Genomic DNA, 20,921 nt, shown 5'->3' with positions numbered 1-20,921 from the left:
GCCATTTTACACTTTGTCACCGTTTTATCGCCTGTTTTTTCTTTTTTCTTCTTCCGTTTTTTAAAAAAGTCTGTAGGCTGTAGAGCAGCGTACTAAGCTGCTGCCAGCCCGCCCCCTTCAGGGGGAATTGAAATTCAATAAAGGAAAAAAAATCTGTGAGATTTAGAACAGCCACTTATGTGGATTAGTGTTCTTCATGTTCGGTATTATAATTGCGTAGGCTTCCGCGGCCAGAGTCAGTCGACATAAAAATTTTCTGGGTTTGGTACCAAACCCAGAAAACTTTTATGTCGACATGTTCAGTATTGTTACCAAGCCCAGTGAGGTACATCGAAGAGCCAAAGAAATTAGTACAACTGCCTAATATCGTATATGGCTCCCTCGAGCACATCAAGGACATACTTCTATGTGACAGTATGGTGGTGCCAATTTTCAACACGACACTGCTCGTCCACACCTGGTACATGTGTCTATGAACTGCATGCATGTTGTCCAGGTAGTCTCATGGTCAGGAGGATCCCAAGATCTAATAGAAGGTGTTGGGTCCAACTCGGGTGTCCACTACAGCCCAATGCCACTCCATTGAGGATATCAAGGACCAGTTACAACAGCCGTGAGCCACCTCGCTTCAGGAGAGGATGCAGTGGTCTTATGACACTGGTCCCAAATGACTCAGTGCATGCATCTGGGCCAGAAGGGGTGGGCTCACACTGTGAAGTTCTTTGTAAAATTGACTCAGTTTTATAATCACTGAAATAACATCACATACTTCTCAATTCGCGAAGTTTCGTTTCGTTTCCTTCTCACACCCATGACAGACGCTGAATGTACACCGTACTTTCATACTGCAACACTTCCATTTCCTTCAGTGTCGATACTTGTTCACACGTACAAGTGAATAGTGGTGAACACAAGCGAACTGTTCACGAATGCTCGTTCACTAATGTTCGCTTCAATTCGTTCATATCTATGCAAGGCTTTCTCTCTATTTGTTGTAGTGTTGTTCATTTTTTAAGTTGCAAGTCAAGTAAAATGGTGTACTTGAGTACAGACACAACAAACCATATACAAAATGGGGTTGGATGCACTAGCTGAGAGTATGTGATCTGGCTTTATTCATCGTCAACCTAATGACAGTCTGTTGTAGTGGACATAAGTTTAGACATTTCAAAGCACCACACACATATGCTGTTCCAATTGATTATTCCATCGTTACTGCATCCATTCTATTCAGGCAGCCCGGCCTGTGTGGCCGAGCGGTTCTAGGCGCTTCAGTCTGGAGCCGCGCGACCGCTACGGACGCAGGTTCGAATCCTGCCTCGGGCATGGATGCGTGTGATGTCCTTAGGTTAGTTAGGTTTCAGTAGTTCTAAGTTCTAGGGGACTGATGACCACAGATGTTAAGTCCCATAGTGCTCAGAGCCATTTTTTATTCAGCAGCCATTTTTTGCCACCAACAACAGCTCCAATTCCCACGTCTTCCATCTCATTCCAGGAATGTCCCAATGTTCTGTCCTCTGTCCACCACTATACATCCTTTTTACTGCTGGCAGTCTGGTACATGCTAGCCACCACCGTGCGGCTCCTCCCGTCAGAGGTTCGAGTCCTCCTTCGGGCATGTGTGTGTGTGTGTGTGTGTGTGTCGTCCTTAGCGTAAGCCAAAGTTGGATTAAATACTGTGTAAGCTTAGGGACCGATGACCGCAGCAGTTTGGTCCCATAAGTCCTTACCACAAATTTCCAGTTTCCTAGCCACCACCTCCCGTCCAGCTCCTCCAGTACGCCAGTGATACAGCTTTGCAAGCCGTCCTTCCCAACGGTTCCTTCAGCCACATCTCATCCATTTCACCTCCTGGCGCAAGCAGTGGCTCCTCAAGATAAACTCATTCGAAACTCGGGTAATATTCATAGGACGATTTACCCACAATTTCCGTCTCCATCTGTTATGTACACAACAGTAAGGAGAAGTGGACCACAGAGTGGTGAGGCAGCTGTCGTCGTAGGAAAGCTGAACAGGAGCTGAAATAATTACCTGAGAAGTTAACACGACAAACGGAAGATGTACTTAACTTACGTTTCAACAAGTGTGTAAATACTCTTTGCAAATAATACAGCAAAGAGTCCAGCAATGTCAAAGTCAACAAGGATAGGGTTCGCTATAGTAAGGCTTGAATGATGGAGTCGGAGAGACGACTAGCGGGCGTCTGCATAGCGAAGTGGCCCTGAGCGCGACTGGGCTGAGCGGCTACTGGCGGCAGTCCTAGTACAGTATACTGCGGCTGCAGAGTACGCTCGTAGTACAGAGCCCCCTGTAGGTGAGGCCCAGCGGACACACACCATTGGGTTTGCCAGACCTAACGCGACTGCTGTCAGCGTCATACAGCCGGCAAGACTCAGCACAACCAGGAGCACCTCCTAAGATGTACATCGTAGCCTTGGACGAAACGTCAGGGATTGAAGAGTTCCATGGACGACGGCCATACAACTCGGAAAGATTCTCAGCGGCTGATACAGAAACTTATCATTCCGTTACCAACCATGATACGCCGTGGGGTGATATCGATATGTGATACCACACCATCACTTCCTCCTACTCATTTAACTAACATACAGTAGTACCTTGGGCCAACCCTCAACCATAAACTAAAGTGGAAACCTCATTTACTAACCATCCAACAGAAAACTCTCGGGATGAACATGAATACTGCGTCCTTCAATCATCCGCCATACCTACAAACTCAATCTTAGCCTCCTCTTCTAGTCCACTACATCCTATACATCCTGAAATATTAGCTGCAACAACCCGGTTGTTTCCTCTAAAAGTTCTGATCCTGGTATTCTTCCACTCCTACACCAACACATCCTACCAAAAATACACCTACACACTGCCCGTATTTTAACAGATTTCCTCCCCCAGACAATGCAATCTAGTAAATATTCTACCCTTATTGATGTTTTAAAACTATTTATATTAACAGAAATGATTGTGACTGAAGTGTCAAGGCATGTTGTACCACTGCTAGCCCACCGTCGTCCCATTGGGGGGGAATGAAAGAACAATAAAGGAAAAAGTAGCTTAAAATCTTGCCATGTCGTATTTTCGTATTTTACGATCTCCATGTGAGGCGTGTCTGTCTATTATTTCTTTTTTTTTTTTTTTGTCATTTATATCTACTGACTGGTTTGATGCGGCCCGCCACGAATTCCTTTCCTGTGCTAACCTCTTCATCTCAGAGTAGCACTTGCAACCTACGTCCTCAATTATTTGCTTGACGTATTCCAATTCTGTCTTCCTCTACAGTTTTTGCCCTCTACAGCTCCCTCTAGTACCATGGAAGTCATTCCCTCATGTCTTAGCAGATGTCCTATCATCCTGTCCCTTCTCCTTATCAGTGTTTTCCACATATTCCTTTCCTCTCCGATTCTGCATAGAACCTCCTCATTCCTTACCTTATCAGTCCACCTAATTTTCAACATTCGTCTATAGCACCACATCTCAAATGCTTCGATTGTCTTCTCTTCCGGTTTTCCCACAGTCCATGTCATTGGTTATTTTACTGCCTAGGTAGCAGAATTCCTTAACTTCATTGACTTCGTGACCATCAATCCTGATGTTAAGTTTCTCGCTGTTCTCATTTCTACTACTTCTCATTACCTTCGTCTTTCTCCGATTTACTCTCAAACCATACTGTGTACTCATTAGACCGTTCGTTCCGTTCAGCAGATCATTTAATTCTTCTTCACTTTCACTCAGGATAGCAATGTCATCAGCGAATCGTATCATTGATATCCTTTCACCTTGTATTTTAATTCCACTCCTGAACATTTCTTTTATTTCCATCATTGCTGCCTCGATGTACAGATTGAAGAGTAGGGGCGAAAGGCTACAGCCTTGTCTTACACCCTTCTTAATACGAGCACTTCATTCCTGATCGTCCACTCTTATTATTCCCTCTTGGTTGTTGTACATATTGTATATGACCCGTCTCTCCCTATAGCTATCATATTAACGTACCGTAACTACGAAAAATCGACGAAAATTGAAAATAATACCAGTGTTGAGAACGTCCCAGGCACAAATACCAGGGTGAGTGATTGTACAGGTGATCTGTCTTTAAATGTCTGCTAATGGGAGCGAGAAATCTGCCTGGATGTGGAAAGAATGGGCGGATGAAGGCAGGCGGTAATAACACTATTGAAGTTAGTTCGAAGCACCATAGCCAACCTATCGGTCTAAGGCGCTGCCGTCGTGGACTGTGCGGCTGGTCTCGGCGGAGGTTCGAGTCCTCCCTCCGGCATGGATGTGTGTGTTTGTCCTCAGGATAATTTAGGTTAATTAGTGTGTATGCTTAGGGACTGATGGCCTTAGCAGTTAAGTCCCATAAGATTTCACACACATTTGAACATTTGAACCATAGCTAATTTGAGCTAGAATATAGACATCTGTACTACGTAAGTAGAGAATGCATCGGATTCTTGTGTTTTCAGTTTGTGGAGGACATCGTGGTGACGCCGATCATGAACGGGATCTCGTCGGTGGACACGTTCCTGATGATCAGCGGCTTCCTGCGCTGCCGGAACATGCTCAAGGAGCTGGACGAGGGACGGTTCAGCTACTGGCGCTCCCTGCTGCAGAGGCTCATCAGGTGGGTCCGGCAGCTGCTGGAGTCTCCGATAGTGACTCATTATCACCAGCCATGCGAGATCCACTCCTAGTCGAACGTTGCCCCTAGACTGTTCCATGCTTCAGTCCTCAGCTCTGTCCTTCCATGATGTTCCTATATGTTTCCTCTTGTTATCTACCAGTAAACTACATCATCTTCTCAGGCTCTTGGATTCCAGCTTGGTGCTTCTACCGTCCAGTCGTGTGGCTACATTTCCGCCCACTTCCATTTCACATCAAATGCAGTTACAGCTATGTCTTCTGTTCCAGTCTGATCACCTTTTCATTTGATTGTTTTACTTTCTGCCCCAGCGTCCCTCCATTGCCCACTGAACAAACATTAGTCTTCGGTTTCCCATTTTAAAATTCATTATAACGTGACCGCACTATTGATGTTAATGTCCGCCAAAATCTCAAATTTTAATGTTCATTTGCATAATGGTACTATTCCTTTATGTGCTGTAATCTGACTGCCGAAGGTTCAAATGGCTCTGAGCACTATGGGACTTAACTACTGAGGTCATCAGTCCTCTTGAACTTAGAACTACTTAAACCTAACTAACCCAAGGACAGCACACACATCCATGCCCGAGACAGGATTCCAACCTGCGACCGAGCGGTCGCGCGGTTCCAGACTGTAGCGCCTAGAACCGCTCGGCCACCCCGGCCGGCCGACTGCCGAAGGAAAGGTTAGAGAAAAACTCGGCGACATGCACTATTTATTCTAGAGCTCTGAATTCCACAGGTTTACGTTGAAAGTGTATAAGATCTCTGTTCTCCATTTGAAGAGGTGTCCCCCGGAACATGCGAATAGTGTGCTGTGTTTTATCTTCAATATGGTGGTGAACCCTGGGTGAGTGTTCCTCTTCTTTCTCGTTGACAATATGTGGGGAAATGATTAAACGAAAGAAGTTTTAAGTTGCAGGTTATTATTTTAACTTTATTTGTCAGCACCAACTGGTAATATACAAAGATAGTACTGGTTGTGCAACGATAATTAATCATGTTCGGTACTTCGTGGAGAAAAAATTGTTTCATTATTTTCACTGCAATACTCGAGTCTTTCTTGCAACCTCGGTATTCTATCCTAAATGTTTTTTTTATCAATACTTTTGCACGCACTCATACGTCATTCGTCGTCGCTTTCTCCACTGCTATCATCCTACTCTTCTGCCGTACATTCGGCCGGGTGCGTCCACTTCCGTGGAATGCGTGCTTACGTGAACAGCCCGCAGGGGCTGACAGCTTGAAAACGTGCGCCTTTCACGTGATCGTCAGAGGAGCGTAATACTCTTCTGAACAGTTTATTTTCTCCTCGGTACTTTTGTAATCGAGCAGGTACGTTAAAAGAGCACCGAGTCAAGAGGCAAATTGAAATATTCATTTACAGACAAAGAATTTTAACTATCTGTGGTGTGCGTACTGTAAGACCTTCGGTACACACACCATCAGGTTATTTGACTTATTGCTCTAACAAAGTAGGTGAGTGTCAGCAATATGTCTCGTGGTCTTCTCGTGGCGTGTTTATCTTCTGCCGTTAGGTCAGACGATAGAAATGCCACTTGCACGCTTAGAGTAGCAGATTGACGGTGACCAACTTTAAACAGAACTTGATTAATTTTCACACACATTTATTAAAATAATAAAAAGCATAGACATTACGTAACTTGATTCTGGATGATGTTTACAACTGACAATCTGAAGTTCCTTTGGTCTTGGTACGTTAATCTTATTCTCACATATCTCTGATACTTGACAAAGTGTCTATACATTTATCTTCATGGCTATGTACAGGAATATGGTAATGTTATTAGGCGCAGACTGAAACTTGACTATAGACTGGTACAGACAAATGCAGACTGGTACAGACTGGTGCCGACAAATGCAGACTAATGCAGACTGATTAATCGGAGGTCTGTATGCTCGTTATAATACCTCATGCATTCAGGTATCACTGCGCGAGTGTGATCCGCGAGGAGAAAAGGTTCTACATTAGCAGCGATCTCATTGGCTGCATTACATATTAATCTGCGGAAGCAAAATTTGGTCGGTCTCTAAGGCAACGCCATCTCGTAGTGCAGAGATGGACGAGCGCTGCGCCTGCGCTGTTGTGCTTAGCGGGGCGCGCTCTAGTGGGAAAGTTGTGTACGCGCTGACTACGCGGAACTATGTACACAACACTATCTGAACATTAATGAAAATGTGAGGTGACGTCTGAGTTCTGTGAAGGTATGTTCACCGTACACCATGTCTTACTGCCAAAAGTCAAACATGATGCTACAGACTTGGGTGCAAGTTTTCGTTTTCAGACACATCGTACGTACAGTTTTGAAACCTCTATGCAGGGTGAACCCAAACTCTAGTGACAAAATTTTGGAAGTTGTTCAGGGATGCTTATTTTTTTGTATAAGCGACCTGTGGTCTCCAGTGACTCATTAATGACTTGTTGTAACTATCTGGAAACATCTTGGAATGAATAAATAAATAAAATAAATATGGAACCTAAAAATTGGCCTGGTACGAGCGAATCCGCGCGCTGAGGGTTCTGCACAGACTTAATTGTGTGTCTAGACATTCCGGGAATCGATGGTCTCGACGATTTTTGCTTGTTATTGACATTCATACTGGGAAGATATCAGTCCAAGAAATTTCAAGACTTTCTAGAATGTATTACTTTGAAGTTTGAAATCGGATAACAAATGACATAAGAAATTTTTTTCGTTTGATATAATTACAAATTAACAATTATCAGATTTTTCCCTTTACTTGTACTGTGAAATCTTTCTTTTTGTCAAATTTCATGATTCTACGTCAAGAGGAAGTACCATATAAGATTCAATGAGTGAGTTTGAGAATATCAAAATTAGCATAAATGGCCGTCTTTTTACTGCATTGACTTAGAAGCTTAATATTTTCAGTATCTCCATTGCGGATGGCGAATTGCGACTGTGATTTAAATTGGCGATTTATCTGGTAAAAATATACAACCAATCGCTTTTTATGGTTTATTCAACCATGAGCAAGTTTCGAGCCATTGCAGGCTCATCATCAGATGGAGATGTTACAAGAACATTATGTTGTGGACCAAGTGCTGTGCTGGTGCTGCTGGCGGAAATGATGGAAATTTAGTAATTGTTGACGAAACGTTTACGAACCTGGAAGCTTTCTATGTTTTAGGTACTTACAGTGCACTGCCTTGTTGTGTCCTTATCAGATCTCTTCCTATAATGTACAATATTAAGATACGTACACAAATGTACACAGTATTTAGCTCCACTTGGTTTTACATTGATTCACACAGAAAGTAAAAACCTACAAAAAGTTTTTAATTATGTATTAAATATTGCACTCTATTTGTTTACCTGTTGTATGACTGTTAATCCATATTAAAAATTTTGTTGCCAATATAAAAACGCTTCTGCAGCTAGCAAAATTTACTGAAATATAATATCTGAACTACCAATATTTGCACTGTAATACATCGTATCTCTTGCCAAAGACCATGATGTAGATATGTTATATCTATCATTTCCATATTCCTTGCAAAAAAATCCAGTGTGAATGAGCGTAAGCCAAAGTGGAGCTAAATACTGTGTATATTTGTGTACGTAGCTTAATAATGTACATTATAGGAAGAGATCTGATATGGATACCACCAGGCAGTGCACTGTAAGTACTTAGAAGGTAGAAAGCTTTTGGATTCGTAAACGTTACTAAATTTCCGTCATTTTAGCCAGCACTACCAACACTACATCTAGCTAAACTTGGTCGATAGCATAATGTTCTTGTAACACCTCCATCTGATGATGCTCCTGCAGTGGTTCGAAAACATGTTCATGGTCGAATAAATCGTAAGAAAGTGACTGGTTGCATGGTTATTACCAGATAAATCGCCAACTTAATATTTTTAAACCACATAAGAACTATAGACCTCAGTACGTGACATACATTTCAACTTGATGTGTGTACCCATACTTGAGAAAAAGGGGGATTAATAGAAACACAGACAGACACAGACAGTCAGGTAACAAATGACAGAAAATTAGTTTTTTCGTGTGATATCATTAGAAATTCGAGTTTCTCAGATTTCCCCTTTACTTGTGCAGTGAAACATTGCTTTTTGGCAAATTCCATGATTCCATGTCAACAGGAACTACTCTGTAGATCTTGATGTATGATGGACATGTTTTGATTGCATTGACTTAAAAGCCTAACATTTTCATATTACTAAAGGACTATAGACTTAAGTATGTGACGTACACATCAACGTGATACGTCTACCCGATCCTGAGGAAAAGAATTTTGAACAGACAGACCGATGGACAACAAAGTACTCCTACAAGGGTTCCGTTTTTACCAAATGAAGTACAGAACCCTAAAAAGCGTGTCATATGGTAAGCATGCTTTCAGAGACCACACGCTGTAGAAATTGCGTATTGTATTTGAGAAGTAGCACCTGAGTGTGATGTAATAATTGCTGAATATATTCAAAAAGCTTACAGTAACAAATACAATGACTTTATAAAATTTCGGAAAATGGCGCTTCTCCAGGTAATACGCTTATCTACAATTCAGTTTTTAGTAGGTTCGTCATAGCGGCCAGCATTTTCATGCTCGAGGGTTTTTTTAAACCACGGAATGATGTAGATAGAGAGGTAAAAATTGACACACATGCTTGGAATGACATGGGGTTTTATTAGAACAAAAGAAAGACAAAGTTAACAAAATATCCGACAGATGGCGCGTGAAAAATCTCTTGCGCGCGTCGTTTGGTGATGATCGTGTGCTCAGCCGCCACTTTCGTCATGCTTGGCCTCCCAGGTCCCCAGACCTCAGGCCGTGCGATTATTGGCTTTGGGGTTACCTGAAGTCGCAAGTGTATCGTGATCGACCGACATCTCTAGGGATGCTGAAAGACAACATCCGACGCCAATGCCTCACAATAACTCCGGACAAGCCTTACAGTGCTGTTCACAACATTATTCCTCGACTACAGCTATTGTTGAGGAATGATGGTGGACGTATTGAGCATTTCCTCTAAAGAACATCATCTTTGCTTTGTCTTACTTTGTTATGCTAATTATTGCTATTCTGATCAGATGAAGCAACATCTGTCGGACATTTTTTGAACTTTTGTATTTTTTTGGTTTTAATAAAACCCGATGTCATACCAAACATGTGTGTCAATTTGTACCTCTCTACCTACATTATTCCGTGATTTATTCAGTTTTCAAATTTATACAGATTTTTTTGATCACCTGGCATGTTTATTGCACCCGTTTTATACCTGCATGAAATCCATTCCCAGGTCTAAAATCTGGGTTTTCTTTCATTTGTATTAACTCTTGTCTCAGTTTTAAGGCCATGGCGTGCACTATACCTTGAATGTTTGCCCAAATCTTCTCATCTAATCCCAAATTGATAACTGTGCCTCCACATCCTGTGTGAACGGCAGTTTACGACGGGACTGCATTATGCCACTAGTAGTGGCGCCGCTTTAGTTGCGCCTGTGAACTTGAATGTGGCGGTTTACTGGGAATGCCGCGGGACCCAGTGCGGGGTCGTGTGGTAAAGAACCCCCTGGCATACCCCATGAGCTCAAAAGTAATTTGAAGGTAGTACTGTGCATTACGAAATCGTGACGTTAGATGTCTTTGGCAACCACATTGGTGACATATATCTGTCTCTGTCTATCCAGATGTCAGTATACAGCTGATTTGCAAGTAGATATGTAAATTTTACTTTGCCGACACCATAGATATAATGTATCACACTGTATCTTAAATTTGTATTTTTGGCTGCGTGATCGCTTAATCGAGCAACCTACGTCCATCTGAATCTGCTTACTGTATTCATCTCTTGGTCTCCCTGTGCGATTATTACACCACACGCTTCCCTCCTGAACTAAATTGGCGATCCCTTGTTGCCTCAGAATGTGTCGTACCAACCGATCCCAGCTTTTAATCAGATTGTACCACAAATTTGTCTTCTCTCCAATTCAACTCACTACCTCCTCATTACTTACGTGATCAACCCATGCAATCTTCAGCTTTCTTCTATAGCAGCATATTTCAAAAGGCTCTATTCTCTTCTTGTCTAAACTATTTATCTTCCATGTTTCACTTCCATACATAGCTACACTCTATACAAGTACTTTCAGAATGGACTTCCTGACACTTAAATGTATACTCGACGTTAATAAATTTCTCTTCTTCAGAAACGCTTTCCTTGCCATTGCCAGTCTACATTTTATATCCTCTCTACTTCGGCCATTATCACTTGTTTTTCTGCACTGTTATGTAAGTATCTCATTTCCTAATCTAATTCCATTAGCATCCCCTCATTTAATTCCACTACATTCCATTATCCTTGTTTTGTTTTTGTTGATGTTCATCTTATACTTTCCTTTCAAGATACAGTCCATTCCGTTCAACTGCTCTTCCAAGTCCTCTGCCGTCTATGACAGAATTACGATGTCATCAGAAAACCTTAAAGTTTTCATTTATTTTGCCCGAACTTTAATTCGTGCTCCAAATTTTTCTTTGGTTTCCTTTACTGCATGCTCAATGTACAGATTAAATAACATCGGGGGTAGGCTACAATCCTGCCTCATACCCTTCTAAACCACAGCTTACCTTTCGTGCCCCTCGACTCTTATAACCGCCATCTGGTTTCTGAAGAAATTGTAAACAACCTTTCGCTCCTTTTATTTTACCCCTTCCACCTTTAGAATTTGAAAGATGGTATTCCAGTAAACATTGTCAAAAGCTTTCTCTAAGTCTACAAATGCTATATTCGTAGGTTTGTCTTTCCTTAGTCTATCCGCTATGAGTAGTCGTAGGATGGTATTGCCTCGCGTTTTCCTACATTTCTCCTTAATCCAAACTGATCTTCTCCGAGGGTAACTTCTACCAGTTTTTCCATTCTTCTGTAAAGAACTCGTGTTAGTATTTTACATCCGTGAATTATTGAACTGACAGTTCGGTAATTTTCGCACCTGTTTTCTTTGGAATTGGGATTGTTATATTCTTCTTGAAGTGTGAGGGTATTTCGCCTGTCTCATACGTCTCGCTCACCAGATGGAAGTGTTTAGTCAGGCCCTGAATCTCCCAAGGCTATCAGTAATTCTAACGGAATGTCGTCTACTCCCAGGAGGTCTTCTTTCTACTCAGGTCTTTCAGAGTTCTGTCAAATTCTTCACGCAGTATCATATCTCCCATATTATATTGATCTACGTCCTCTTGCATTTCAATAATATTGCCCTCAACTACATCGCCCTTGTATAGACCCCCTACATACTCCCTCCACCTTTCTGCTTTCCCTTCTTTGCTTGGAACTGATTTTCCATCTGAGCTCTTGAAAGTTATACAGGTAGTTCTCTTTTCTCCAAAGATCTCTTTAATTCTCCTGTAGCGGCGTCTATCGTACCCCTAGTGATATTTGCTTCTACCTTCTTACATTTGTCCTCCAATCATTCCTGCTTAGCCATTTTGGACTACCTGTCGATCTGTTTTAGACGTTTGTATTCCTTTTCGAATGCTTCATTTATTGCATTTTTATGTTTTCTCCTTTCATCGATTAAATTCAGTATATCTTCCTTTACCTAAGGATTTCTAGTGTTGTGGACTGGCAAGACAGCCAATCCACAGTGACGGGTAACCGAAAGGCACGCGCTTAAACTCACGCAGGCTGGCGTGAGGTCTGAAACAGGATACGTAATGAATGCTATAAAGAAAAGTACGTAGCTGCTGGAATACTTAACTTTAATCCACAATTGGTGAACATTGGTCTTGTTACTGTACATGCTTCATTAGATACATAGCAAATGATAAATGGCGCCTTGCTAGGTCGTAGCAATTGACTTAGCTGAAGGCTATGCTAACTATCGTCTCGGCAAATGAGAGCGTATTTGTCAGTGAACCTTTCCTAGCAACGGCAGCTGTACAACTGGGCGAGTGCTAGTAAGTCTCTCTAGACATGCCGTGTGGTGGCGCTCGGTCTGCAATCACTGATAGTGGCGACACGCGGGTCCGTCGTATACTAGCGGACCGCGGCCGATTTAAAGGCTACCACCTAGCAAGTGTGGTGTCTGGCGGTGACACCACACCTAGCCCTCGCTTTTTACCTACTTGACCCTCTGCCGCCTTTACTATTTCATCTCTCAACCCTACCCATTCTTTTTCTACTGTATTCCTGACCCCTGTTCTTGTCAACCGTTCCCTAAGCTTCCTCTGAAACCCTCTAGTTGTAAAGTGCTATTGATAAATAAATACTTTCTGCTGGCGAAGAGTTCTCGGGCTTCCAGCCGGGTGGCGATGTCTTCAAACTGCGACGTTTCGGCGAGTGACATACTCATCATCTTCTGGCGAAGTATCGAGACTTTGCGGCTGCCGGTCCCTTTATACCTGCGGTGTGCCCCCACCACCTGGCCGCGGGAGGCTGGGTCCAGCGGAGCCTGCGGGGGGGGGTGGAGGGGGAAGCGGGTGCGCCGTTCGTGTCTCCGTCAGAGCATTCTGATCGCGTCTCGTGAGCTGGACGGTTCTTGGTGCGTTCCTGGCGTACTGCGGCTAATGCTGGATTCCAGGCCGCGCTCAGTTGATAGCCTTCGTCCCTGTTCACAAGATTCTCGTGGACCCGTATTTCTATTGATTCTTTAATGACGCTATCCCAATAGCTCCCGGCTCGGCACAGCACTCTGGTGTTTTCGAAATCAAAGGTGTGGTTTTCTTTGATGCTATGTTCAGCTATAGCAGATTTCTCTATCTGTACTCATACTGATCAGGAAGAAAACGGATGGCACGCTGGGCTATTCAGTATATAGAAAAAAGACGCATACAGACCTGTACCTCCATGCAACCAGCTGCCACCATCCGGCGCAACGCCAGTCAGTACTGACCACCTTGGTACATAGGGCGCACGTCATTTGTGACAAAGAAAGCCTCTCAGAAGAATTACACCACCTAAGAGAGGTATTTCGGAAAAACGGGTACAGTGAAACACAGATTGGCAGGGCCTTCAAGAGGAGACAGGCTGACAAATTTCAGGAAGAGGAAGAGGAAGTTAACAAGAGACTCGCCTTTCTTCCATATTTGGGGCCCACATCAGCCAAAATCGGGAGGCTATTAAGAAAATCGAACATAAATACCGTCTTCCGACCACCGCCGAAGACGAAAGAGCTGCTGGGCTCAGCTAAAGACCCACTCAAACTAAACACACCTGGTATATACAGCGTTGCCTGCGAATGTGGTGTGCAATGCATTGGTCAAACGCAGCGCTGCATCTCTAAAAGGTGCGAGGAACACATCAGGCATGTTCGACTTGGACAGACAGAGAAATCTGCTATAGCTGAACATAGCATCAAAGAAAACCACACCTTTGATTTCGAAAACACCAGGGTGCTGTGCCGAGCCGGGAGCTATTGGGATAGCGTCATTAAAGAATCAATAGAAATACGGGTCCACGAGAATCTTGTGAACAGGGACGAGGGCTATCAACTGAGCGCGGCCTGGAATCCAGCATTAGCCGCAGTACGCCAGGAACGCACCAAGAACCGTCCAGCTCACGAGACGCGATCAGAATGCTCTGACGGAGACACGAACGGCGCACCCGCTTCCCCCTCCACCCCGCCCGCAGGCTCCACTGGACCCAGCCTCCCGCGGCCAGGTGGTGGGGGCACACCGCAGGTATAAAGGGACCGGCATCCGCAAAGTCTCGGCACTTCGCCAGAAGATGATGAGTATGTCACTCGTCGAAACGTCGCAGTTTGAAGACATCGCTACCCGGCTGGAAGCCCGAGAACTCTTCGCCAGCTGTATACGCCGGGAAAGCATACATTCACAAATACTTTCTGCACACTGACCTCTTCATTATCTAAAAAACTGCAAAGTGAAAATTCCTGGAAGACATAACTTTTTTGTGACTTAGTTGTAACATTTATCAGATGTCACATTACAAGCTAGAAAACCTTTATTCGAAATAAAATACATAATGTGCTCACAAAGAATTTAACATTCGGAAATTTCTAATCGTTTGCTGTAACTGTTTTTGTGGAAAAGGATGAACAAAATTTAAAAGTAAACAATATTCAATTCAACATTCATTTTTCTTTTTACAACACATTTGAAAAGAAAATTATTTTTGTTAGCTTCTGTCGCATAGAACAGTTTTTTCCATGGACTTTGCTAGTTACAATTTTCGAGTTAGCTCTTGATCTAAGTCCAATATCTCATTCAGTTTTGTGGCCCACACAAAATAATGATCTTAAATATATGTAAGCTTTAGGCGAACATTAATGTAGCGTTAGATATGACGTCAGAGCATACTGTTTCATGGTATCAAATTACCTTCTGTCTTGTTTGTTACACACATTTCGTCAACCGGTTAACAATAACATTAAATTTCAAATGATTCTCCACATCGGTATTATGATATTCTTTTTTGTTATGTTCATAGGTCAGTTCGGTCGTCGTTGAGACATTTTTGATTCTTCGGGTGACAGCCATTTGAAATCTTATTTTCTTACGCAAATTTATTTTTGTTGCTGAAAGTAGCGTTGTCTGTGTTCCTTAGTTTTCGTCAAGTGCTTCAAGAAACTTTATCAAATGGATATCCGCCTGATATACACTCCTGGAAATGGAAAAAAGAACACATTGACACCGGTGTGTCAGACCCACCATACTTGCTCCGGACACTGCGAAAGGCTGTACAAGCAATGATCACACGCACGGCACAGCGGACACACTAGGAACCGCGGTGTTGGCCGTCGAATGGCGCTAGCTGCGCAGCATTTGTGCACCGCCGCCGTCAGTGTCAGCCAGTTTGCCGTGGCATACGGAGCTCCATCGCAGTCTTTAACACTGGTAGCATGCCGCGACAGCGTGGACGTGAACCGTATGTGCAGTTGACGGACTAAGAGCGAGGGCGTATAGTGGGCATGCGGGAGGCCGGGTGGACGTACCGCCGAATTGCTCAACACGTGGGGCGTGAGGTCTCCACAGTACATCGATGTTGTCGCCAGTGGTCGGCGGAAGGTGCACGTGCCCGTCGACCTGGGACCGGACCGCAGCGACGCACGGATGCACGCCAAGACCGTAGGATCCTACGCAGTGCCGTATGGGACCGCACCGCCACTTCCCAGCAAATTAGGGACACTGTTGCTCCTGGGGTATCGGCGAGGACCATTCGCAACCGTCTCCATGAAGCTGGGCTACGGTCCCGCACACCGTTAGGCCGTCTTCCGCTCACGCCCCAACATCGTGCAGCCCGCCTCCAGTGGTGTAGCGACAGGCGTGAATGGAGGGACGAATGGAGACGTGTCGTCTTCAGCGATGAGAGTCGCTTCTGCCTTGGTGCCAATGATGGTCGTATGCGTGTTTGGCGCCGTGCAGGTAAGCGCCACAATCAGGACTGCATACGACCGAGGCACACAGGGCCAACACCCGGCATCATGGTGTGGGGAGCGATCTCCTACACTGGCCGTACACCACTGGTGATCGTCGAGGGGACACTGAATAGTGCACGGTACATCCAAACCGTCATCGAACCCATAGTTCTACCATTCCCAGACCGGCAAGGGAACTTGCTGTTCCAACAGGACAATGCACGTCCGCATATATCCCGTGCCACCCAACGTGCTCTAGAAGGTGTAAGTCAACTACCCTGGCCAGCAAGATCTCCGGATCTGTCCCCCATTGAGCATGTTTGGGACTGGATGAAGCGTCGTCTCACGCGGTCTGCACGTCCAGCACGAACGCTGGTCCAGCTGAGGCGCCAGGTGGAAATGGCATGGCAAGCCGTTCCACAGGACTACATCCAGCATCTCTACGATCGTCTCCATGGGAGAATAGCAGCCTGCATTGCTGCGAAAGGTGGATATACACTGTACTAGTGCCGACATTGTGCATGCTCTGTTGCCTGTGTCTATGTGCCTGTGGTTCTGTCAGTGTGATCATGTGATGTATCTGACCCCAGGAATGTGTCAATAAAGTTTCCCCTTCCTGAGACAATGAATTCACGGTGTTCTTATTTCAATTTCCAGGAGTGTACATTCTGCAAGAAAGTGATCATTTCAATTTTGCCCACACAGTAGTTCATAATTATAACAGCTTCTTAAGTATGTTCTCAATAAATACTTCAATGACAAATGCTGTTAACAATTATTTTGTTGATACAATTACAACTTAAATGCTTGTAACATTTTAACATACTTGACTAGTAACAGGCTGTTTTTGAACCAATTGTCTCCTTGCGACCAGCTTTTTCTGCAGATACCTAGGAATGCCAAAAACGATAGGACGGGATCATCTTTTAACAATCTTATTAAAGCTCCTGGTCTTGCTTGGTAGCAGTTTTCCGCTAAGTGCCGGCTGCATATTGTGCTGTACGCAGTAGGGGACTATTTATCTCTCTGAATTGCTTGCACCCATAATTTTAAAATTTCCGGCACAAACAAGAGGCAGATGTAGAATTGAATAAGGGAAGTACCGTCTACAGTAGTGCAATTTATTCATTAAATACAACGCGGTAGATATACTACACTGACAAAAAAAATCGCAACACCAAGATAAGGTTGTGCGACATAACCGAAAGTCGGTAGGCGCAGCAGCTGTGGCGTAATCCTTTATTAGTACAATCAGGAGCACCTGAAGAGATAAAACAAAGATCAGAGAAAAAAATTGAAGAAGAGATCCAGTAAAATCAATGTGCAATACCATTGACGTTTAGATACTAAATATACGAAGCAGACAATAACCCTCAATGGAATCGATTACACAATATGCACAACACTCATAATCAAATCATTTACAGCGAAATGTAGAGATTATTGGATGCCTCCATCACTCTCACTCATGTTATATTAAAGCGTGCTTAAGAGAAACGGTAGTCGAAATAAAAGAAATTAAATGAAAGATATGAGCATAGTAAATGGCTCGTGTTCTAAAAGGAAACAGGGAGAACAACTTAATGAAAATATATCAACCAGATCAAGGACAGGATAAAACTCGTAAAAGTCTGTTATATCATGCTCACCTGGAGCAGGATAATCATATTACACTGAAATGCAGGAACTCATAAGGAAAATAATACAGGCAGATTATAAAAAGTTGTCAAGGAAAACAAAATGCATTGACGAAAAAGAGTTACACACCAAGAAGCGTGTTTCTACATCTGAAAGAAGATGTCTATTAAAATTTCGCGTAAGCGTGGCGCTAGTAGCGCCACCATGGGGAAGCAAATCAGGTTTGATTCAAATACACGCTGTAACGGTCGCGAGCGTTAGTTACCTTTGAGAATGGAAGTGATGAGTTGATGTTAGCCAACAATGCCTTTAAGGCGATAACGACGCCAGCATTAGCACCTCACTGAGTTTGAAGGAGACTGAGCAAGAATGGGACCCGCCAGGTTAGCCGAGAGCGCTAATGCGCTACTTCCTGGACTCGGGTAGGCGCCCAGACCCGGGTCGAATCCGCCTGGCGGATTAACGACGAGGGCTGGTGAACCGACCAGCCTGGATATGGTTTTTGGCGGTTTTCCACATCCCCCTAGGTGAATACCGGGCTGTTCCCCAGGTCCCGCCTCAATTACACGACTCGCAGACATTTGAAACACGTTCGCACTATTTAATGGTTTACACTAGACGCAGACAGCTGGGGTACACGGTTTCCGTCTCGGGGGGTATGGGGTGGCGGCAGGAAGTGCATCCGGCCACTCCCTTAAACTAACCATGCAAAATTCGATTGTAGCCATGCCGACCCTGCGATCGCTGCCGGATAAAGGCACAAGTAAAAGAAGAAGAAGACTTGGCAGGAATGTGGCCATTGTACGCGACTGCTGGCAGCGATGGTCATGGGAATGTACGGCCTCCAAACGGCCAGATTGCACTACCGAGAGGGGAGACCACCGCATTTGGCGTTTGACACTGTGGCATCGTACCGTATCTGCAGCAACAATCTGGGCAGTGGTTGGCACTACAGCGACATAACAAATTGATATGAATAGGTTACTTCAAGCTCCGAGCCAGACGTTAGCATGCATTCAACTGACCTCAAACCACCGCCATTTGCGACTTCAATGGATTCAAGTGAGATCTCATTGGGGGACAGGATGGAGCTCTCGTATTTTTTGGTGAAAGAGGGCTCTACCTCGGGCCTGCAATCATCCAGCGTGTGTGCTACACGCACTGCAACTCCACCTCGACTTACTGTCTGGGGTGCGATTTTGTATAACAGCGGGAGCACTTTCGGGGTTATCGCACCCTCTATGACTGCAAAGTTGTGAGTGTCAGGTGATTCGACTTGTTGTGCTGCCATTCCTGAACAGCATTCCAGAGGGTGTTTTCCAACAGGATAACGCTCGACCACGTACCGCTGTTGTAACTCGGAACATGCTCTACAGAGTGTCGACATGTTGCCTTGGCCTGCCCAGTTACCAGATCTGGCACCAGTCGAGGACATACGAGACAACATCGGACGACAACGCCAGTGTCATCCACAAACAGCTTTATCCGTCCCTGTGATGACAGCTCAAGTGCAACAGGCGTGGAACTCCATGCCTCAAACTGACATTCGGCAACTGTGTAGCACAATGCATGAACGTCTGCATGCTTGCATTCAGCATTCTGGCGGATAAACCTGCTACTAATGTAGCAGCAGTCCACATTTGCAAAGGCTTGTTTCGCGCTTGTATTAACCTGTGATCTTGCAATGTTAATCACTGATCCGTACGCAAAGACTGGAAAGTTGCACAGGTCACACCAATATTCAAAAAAGGTGGTAAGAGTAATCCACTAAATTACAGGCCCATATAGTTAACGTCGATATGCAGCAGGATTTTGGAACATATATTGTGTTCGAACATTATGAAATACTTCGAAGAAAACGGTCTATTGACACACACTCAATAAGGACTTAGAAAACATCGTTCTTGTGATACGCAACTAGGTCTTTACTCACACGAAGTGTTGAGTGCTACTGACAAGGGATATCAAATTGATTCCGTATCTGTAAATTTCCAAGGGAGTTGTAGTGAAATCGCGTGCATATGGTATATTGTCTCAGTTATGTGACTGGATTCGTGATTTCCTGTAGTAACTGAAGGAAAGTCATCGACTTTCCTTATCTATCTAAACGATTTAGGAAACAATCTGAGCTGGGTGTTTGCAGATGATGCTGTCGTTTATCGACTAGTAAAGTCATCAGAAGATCAAATCAAATTGCAAAACGATTTAGAAAACATATGTATATGGTGCAAAAATTGGCAATTGACCCTAAATAACGAACAGTGTCAGGTCATCCACATGAGTGCTAAAAGGAATCCGTTGAACTTCGGCTACACGATAAATCAATCAAATGTAAAGGCCATAAATTCAACTACGAATTACAGATACAAACAACGTAAACTGGTAGGGACACAAAGAAAATGTCGTGTGGAATTTTTAGCAAAGACTGCATTTTATTGGCAGGACAGTTAGAAAATGTAACAGATATACTTTGAGACTGCCTACACTACGCTTGTCCATCCTCTGTTTAGAATACTGCTGCGCGGTGTGGGATCCTTATCATAAAGGGTTGACGGAGTAAATCGAAAAAGTTCAAAGAAGGCAGCACGTTTTGTATTATTACGAAATAGGGGAGAGAGTGTCACTGAAATGATACAGGATTTGGGGTGGAGATAATTAAAACAAAGGCGTTTTTGGTTTCGGCGGAATCTTTACACCAAATTTCAATCACCAACTTTCCCCTCCGAATGCGAAACTATTTTGTTGACGCCGACCTTCATAGGGAGAAACGATTACCAAAATAAAATAAGGGAAATCAGAGCTCGCACGGAAAGGCACAGGTGTTCGTTTTTTCCTGCACGCTGTACGAGATTGGAATAAAAGAGAATTATTGTGATGGTGGTTCGATGAACCCTCTGCCAGGCACTTAGATGTCCTTTGCAGAGTATCCACGTAGATGTAGACTGAAATATGTTACCTAGACAAACGTATTCCCGAAACTTCATCACTCTACATTAATTAGTTTTTGGTGTTGTGATTTTTTTCCCCGTCAGTATAGTTCTGAAATCTAAATAAAAATGTAATTTGCGTATGAAAATGAACTTCACTTCGTTTCCTCTGGAGTTGTCTACAACCGTAAGTTTGACAATACTTCACTATTATACAGGGTGAGTCACTAACTATTGTCACCAAGAATAATTCTGGAAGTATGATAGGAGCTGAAAAGTTCGTGGGACAAGTGTGGCATGGGACAATGGGGGCC

At 43.8% G+C, this 20,921-nt stretch overlaps 1 protein-coding gene across 1 annotated transcript in view; it reads left to right on the top strand.

Moving 5' to 3' along the window:
* The window catches only part of LOC124798746 (O-acyltransferase like protein-like), a 188,073-nt gene that overhangs the window by 72,903 nt on the left and 94,249 nt on the right, over positions 1-20,921 (top strand). The window contains exon 4 of the mRNA XM_047262274.1: positions 4,488-4,645. Within this exon, the coding sequence (XP_047118230.1) occupies positions 4,488-4,645 (158 nt within the window). The remainder of the gene's footprint in view (positions 1-4,487; positions 4,646-20,921) is intronic.

Source organism: Schistocerca piceifrons, chromosome 5 (genome assembly GCF_021461385.2).
Source record: "Schistocerca piceifrons isolate TAMUIC-IGC-003096 chromosome 5, iqSchPice1.1, whole genome shotgun sequence".
NCBI classification, from domain to species: Eukaryota; Metazoa; Arthropoda; class Insecta; order Orthoptera; family Acrididae; genus Schistocerca; species Schistocerca piceifrons.
Note: the sequence above shows the minus strand (reverse complement) of the source record. Positions and strands in the feature narration are given on the sequence as shown.